The sequence below is a fragment of the Marmota flaviventris genome, chromosome 2 (assembly GCF_047511675.1).
Source record: "Marmota flaviventris isolate mMarFla1 chromosome 2, mMarFla1.hap1, whole genome shotgun sequence".
Lineage (NCBI taxonomy): Eukaryota > Metazoa > Chordata > Mammalia > Rodentia > Sciuridae > Marmota > Marmota flaviventris.
In genome coordinates this window covers 41732501-41737337 of record NC_092499.1, presented here as the reverse complement: position 1 = coordinate 41737337, position 4837 = coordinate 41732501, and the positions used below count along the sequence as shown (strand labels likewise).

At 56.5% G+C, this 4837-nt stretch overlaps 1 protein-coding gene across 1 annotated transcript; it reads right to left on the bottom strand.

Annotated features, from left to right (window-relative positions):
- Window positions 1-299: 299 nt before the first annotated feature.
- Foxg1 (forkhead box G1) lies at window positions 300-1763 on the bottom strand. The gene has a single exon (XM_027929828.3). It carries the CDS (start codon window positions 1761-1763, stop codon window positions 300-302), a length of 1464 nt encoding a protein of 487 aa, XP_027785629.1.
- Window positions 1764-4837: the final 3074 nt, after the last annotated feature.

Genomic DNA, 4837 nt, shown 5'->3' with positions numbered 1-4837 from the left:
GGCGGCTCTTAAGAGATAGACTTGTCAGGTTTGAGTGAAATGGCAAAGCAGTCACTATTTAGATACATATTCTACTATAATTTTGACTTCCAAACCTTATATTCTACAATGTATTCTCCCCACATTGCACCTCGCTGACACTCCACACCTTGTTAGAATAATAAACAACCCTAGAGACTGAACAAACGTACAGAAATGAGGGGGGGGGGCTTAATAAAAAATACCTGGACTTATTTTTAATTATCATTTACAATGCAAATGTGTGTAAAACGTTCACTTACAGTCTGGTCCCAGGGATGTTAATGTATTAAAGGGTTGGAAGAAGACCCCTGATTTTGATGTGTGAAATAATCAGACAGTCCCCCGGACAGTCCCGTCGTAAAACTTGGCAAAGAGGGTCTTAAAGACTCACAGGGCAGGGTCGAGGGGGCCTGCGGCGACGTGGACGAAGACGCAGCCCTGGCGCTCATGGACGTGCTGCTCTGCGAAGTCATTGACGGGTGCGGGACGTGGGGGAAAAAGTAACTGGTCTGGCCCGCAAGCAGGTTGACGGAGCAGGGGTTGAGGGAGTAGGTCCCGGAGCAGGGCACCGACAGGCCACAGGGCACCGAGGCGGCGAGCGCGGCGGCCGTGAGGTGGTGCGTGGCGTACGGGATCTCCCCGTTGACCAGCCGGTCCACACTCAGGCCGTTGGCCGTGGAGAAGGAGTGGTTGTTGCCCAGCGAGTTCTGAGTCAACACGGAGCTGTAGGGCATGGGGTGGCTGGGGTAGGCAGACGTGGTGCCATTGTAACTCAAAGTGCTGCTGGCGCGGGGGTGGTGCAGAGACAGGAAGGGCGACATGGGCCAGTAGAGGGAGCCGGCGCGGTCCATGAAGGTGAGGCCCGTGGAGGTGAGGCGCGCCCCGCGTTTGAAGGCCAGCTTGGCCCGCGACGTGGTGGAGCGGCGCCGCAGCTTGCCCGTGGTGCCGCCAATGAACACGTCGTCGCTGGACGGGTCCAGCATCCAGTAGTTGCCCTTGCCCGGGTCGTCGTAGTGGCGCGGCACCTTCACGAAGCACTTGTTGAGGGACAGGTTGTGGCGGATGGAGTTCTGCCAGCCCTGCTTGTTCTCGCGGTAGTAGGGGAAGTTCTTCATGATGAACTCGTAGATGCCATTGAGCGTGAGCCGCTTCTCCGGGCTCTGCCGGATGGCCATCATGATCAGCGCGTTGTAGCTGAACGGTGGCTTCTCGTACTTGCCGTTCTTCTTCTCGCCCTCCTTGCCCCCCTCCCCGTCCTTGCCGCCCTCGCCCGCCCCCTTCTTCTCCTCCCCCCCAGCGCCGGCGCCCTTCTCCTTCTCGTCCGGCCCGACGGGCGCCAGCTCCCCCGGCCCGCCGCCCGGCTCGCCCTTGCCGCCCAACCCGTCCGCTTTGGCCCCGTCCAGGGCGGCGGCCGGCGGCGGCGGCGGCGGGAGCAACAGCTGTTGGGGGCCCTTGTCGTCGTCTGCGGCGGTCGGGGCGCCCCGCGCCTGGGGGGGCTGCGGTGCCGGGGGTGGCGGTGGCGGCTGCTGCTGCTGGGGTGGCGGCGGCGGTTGCGGGGCGGGCGGCGGCGGGTGGTGGTGATGGTGGTGGTGGTGATGGTGGTGCTGGGGGTGGTGGCTGTTGTGGTGGCCGTGGCTCGCGTGGTGGTTGTCGTTCTGGACCGCCTCGGGGACCAGGCTGTTGATGCTGAACGAGGACTTGGGGATCATTTTCACCTCTTTCCTATCTCCCATGTCCAGCATCACCCAGTCGTCGAGGGGAAACGGCGGCGGCGGCGGCGGCGCGGGAGCCGAGCAGCGGCGCGGCGGGCGGCGGTGACCGGTGGGTGCCGAGCGGAGCGCGGGGGGCGCGGGCGGCAGCGGCGGCACTGAGCGCTCCGGCAGCAGCGCAGTTGGACCGCAGGCTCGGGCGCTGGCAAGTCATGTAGCAAAAGCAGCAACCACCCCTCAGGAATTAGGAAAAAAAAAAAAAAAAAACGGGGGGGAAAGAAAAAAAGAAAGAGAAAAAAGAAACAACCACCGCCCCGGGGGTGAAGCTCCCTAGCTCCCAACTCTACTTCTCGGTCTCCCCCCCACCCCCCGCTCCCCCCCCCTGCTGCTTCCTCCTCCTCCTCCTCCTCTCGCAGCAGCAGTCACAGCAGCAGCAGCAGCAGCAGCCCAAAGGGGGGGAGAGCCGGGCGGCGGGCGGGCGCGTCCCGGAGCGGCCGCGGTGAGGCTGGGGAGACAGCGATCGAGGCGGCTATAGCCACAATTAATTTTCCGAGCTACAGGCGCACACTAGGGCTGTAAAAAAATTTTTGGTTTAACCTTTCCTACCGCTGGGCCAATCAGAGCCGACGGCGTGCAGGAGCGTCTCTCTCACAGCCGACCAATCGGCGGGGCCGGGTCCACCCACCCCCGCCCCGCCCGCCGGCTCCCGCCCCCTCGGGCGCTCGCCTCCCCCTCTCTACGGGCCTCGGACCTTGAGGCCGTGCGGAGCCGCGTAGGGATACGCCGGCGGGAGCACGCTGTGCCGCAGCCCCGCTCCGCGCCCCCTCCACCCCCTCCACCCCGCCGGCTCTGATCAACCGAAATCCCTCTCCTAGGGCAAATATCTCACATTTCCGGCTTCCTTCTCCTTGTATTGGGTCATTTTCGTTTGAGCGTCAATATTTGTCCTTATTGATTAAAGTTTGTATCCAATTTTATTTTTAAACGTGGGGGTGGTGGCGGTGGAGGAAAGAGTGGGAGCGCAGGGAGAGGATGCTAGGAGAGGGCTGGAAATGGAGGAGGAAGAAGCGAGGCACTACTTTTTCCGAGTCGGCCCTGCAGGCCTGGGTCTGGCATTTCTGAGCCCATAGGAAAATTGTGCCCCTTTTAGGTAATATTCTGCCGAAGCTTTGGATCTGGCGGGGGGGGGTGGGGGTGAAGGCCCATCCTTGTGGGTGGAAGGATGTCCTACACGTTGTGGGAGGAGGGCAGGGGACAGGTTTGGGAGTGGTGGGATAAGGAGGAGGAATTGGGCCGGCGAGCGCGAGGCCAAACCGGGGTTACTTACTCGTTTCCTGCGGCCTGAGCAGCGGCGAGCTCGGGGCTTCGGTGCCGCGGGGAAGCCGGGCCTGGGGGCTCCGGGTGCTGTGGCGGCGGGCAGGGGCTGCTCAGTGGTGGGCGCCTCTGATGGCCTTCCGAAATGAGAGGTGCCCAGAGAGAACACAGTACCAAACAGTCTTGAAATAAATCAGGTAACACATGCTCTGTACGTGTGTCTCTTCTTTCACCTTCTCTCTTACTCCAGACCTTCCCTCACGCGCGGGGTGACTCGCTGTCGCTTTCTCCTCGCCGCTCCAGCTTCTCTTCAGCTTCTAATCAGAACTGGAAGCTGGTAGCCGCGAGTGAGCACCCTGGAAATATTTTCATTTTGCTTGTTGACATTGGAGGGAAAATAAGTGGGAGTCTATTTCTTTCCGGGTTTAAAAAAAAATCCTTCCTATTTCTCTAATGCTTTTATTTTGTAAGGATCTGAGTCCTGAAATATCAGTATGCAGAACCCAGCCCTTACCCACCCTGAATGCTGCTGAATGGCATGTAAGAGGCCTTGGGAACGTGGATCGCACATTCCCAGCTTCTGGGGCTTTGGGACTGGAAAGGTTTGAAGGTTCAAGTGAGCGGCAAGATTGCGATTCTGGGGCTTTAAAAGGATCCCGTGGCCAGGGGCAGGGCTAAGGCCCAGCATTTCCCAGGGATTGGAATTTAGTACGGAGCACACTGATCAAAGGCTGTTTCATTCCACATGGGCACGAAACATACCACATTTTACGGAGGATGTAGTCTGAGAGAAGAGGGAGGTGGAGGAGTATAAATAAAAAGCACCTTTCCCCCTATAGTAAGGTAAATAATTATAAAATGTAAGTATCTCTTCACTTTGATGAACTCAAAATTAAATAATCTGTCAGATTTAGTATTAAAACAGTGGAAGGAAGAGTGCCTATATGTGATGAAAGTTAAATTCTAATATAAAAATGCACTACAAAGATACTCAGAAAATAAAGGGTTATTTTCACTCCCTCCCCCCACTTCAAAGAGAGAAAGGAAGAGAGAAACTTTGGAGGGAATCACAAACAGACAATTACAAATGGCATTGAATTTTAAATGTTCATCTATAAGGAACTCCTTAAAGGAAACTTGAATATTGGACTAACTTCAAATAGCCCTACAGGATATGTATTTCCTATATCTACTTATCTCCTTACTTTAATCAAACAAACTATTTGCGTGTGGAAAAATCAAGGGTTCCAGTCATCAGCGTTGATAATGATATGTCCCCAAGAGTTCAATTCTAAGCTTGGGATTTCTCAGAGCCCGGTGAGCTAATGGGCTTTGCCAACCAGCTGAAGAGATCTGTGGGCCTTCCTCCTCCTGTTCACTTCTCCTCCTACCACTCTTCTCCCCTCTTCAGGCCGGTTCTTCCTACTTTTCCTCAACTCCTCTTTCCTCCCTCCTCCCCTCTTTCTCCCTCCTTCCCCCTTCACTTCCCCACCCCTTCCCCTCCCTCCATTCCTCTCCCTCTCTCCATTCCTCCACCTACTCCTCCCCATTTCTCCCCCCACAGCCCCCCTTCTCACCACCACTTATAATGGCACACAGGGCTCCCTCTGAGGTGGACGGCCCGGTACGTTTTCGTAGTCGGTCTAGCGTGAAATGATTCGGTGTAACCGGATTCTTGGGAAAGGACAGGTTACGTAAACATTTACTGATGTGGAGTAACTATACTATTTGTACTCTGATATGCAGGAAGGAAAGTGTTGATTAACACAGAAGAAAAAAAAAAGCGAAATTAG

What these genes read in the sequence shown, in the direction of transcription:
- Foxg1 (XM_027929828.3), bottom strand. Translation starts at nt 1,763, where the DNA reads ATGCTGGACATGGGAGATAGGAAAGAGGTGAAAATGATCCCCAAGTCC.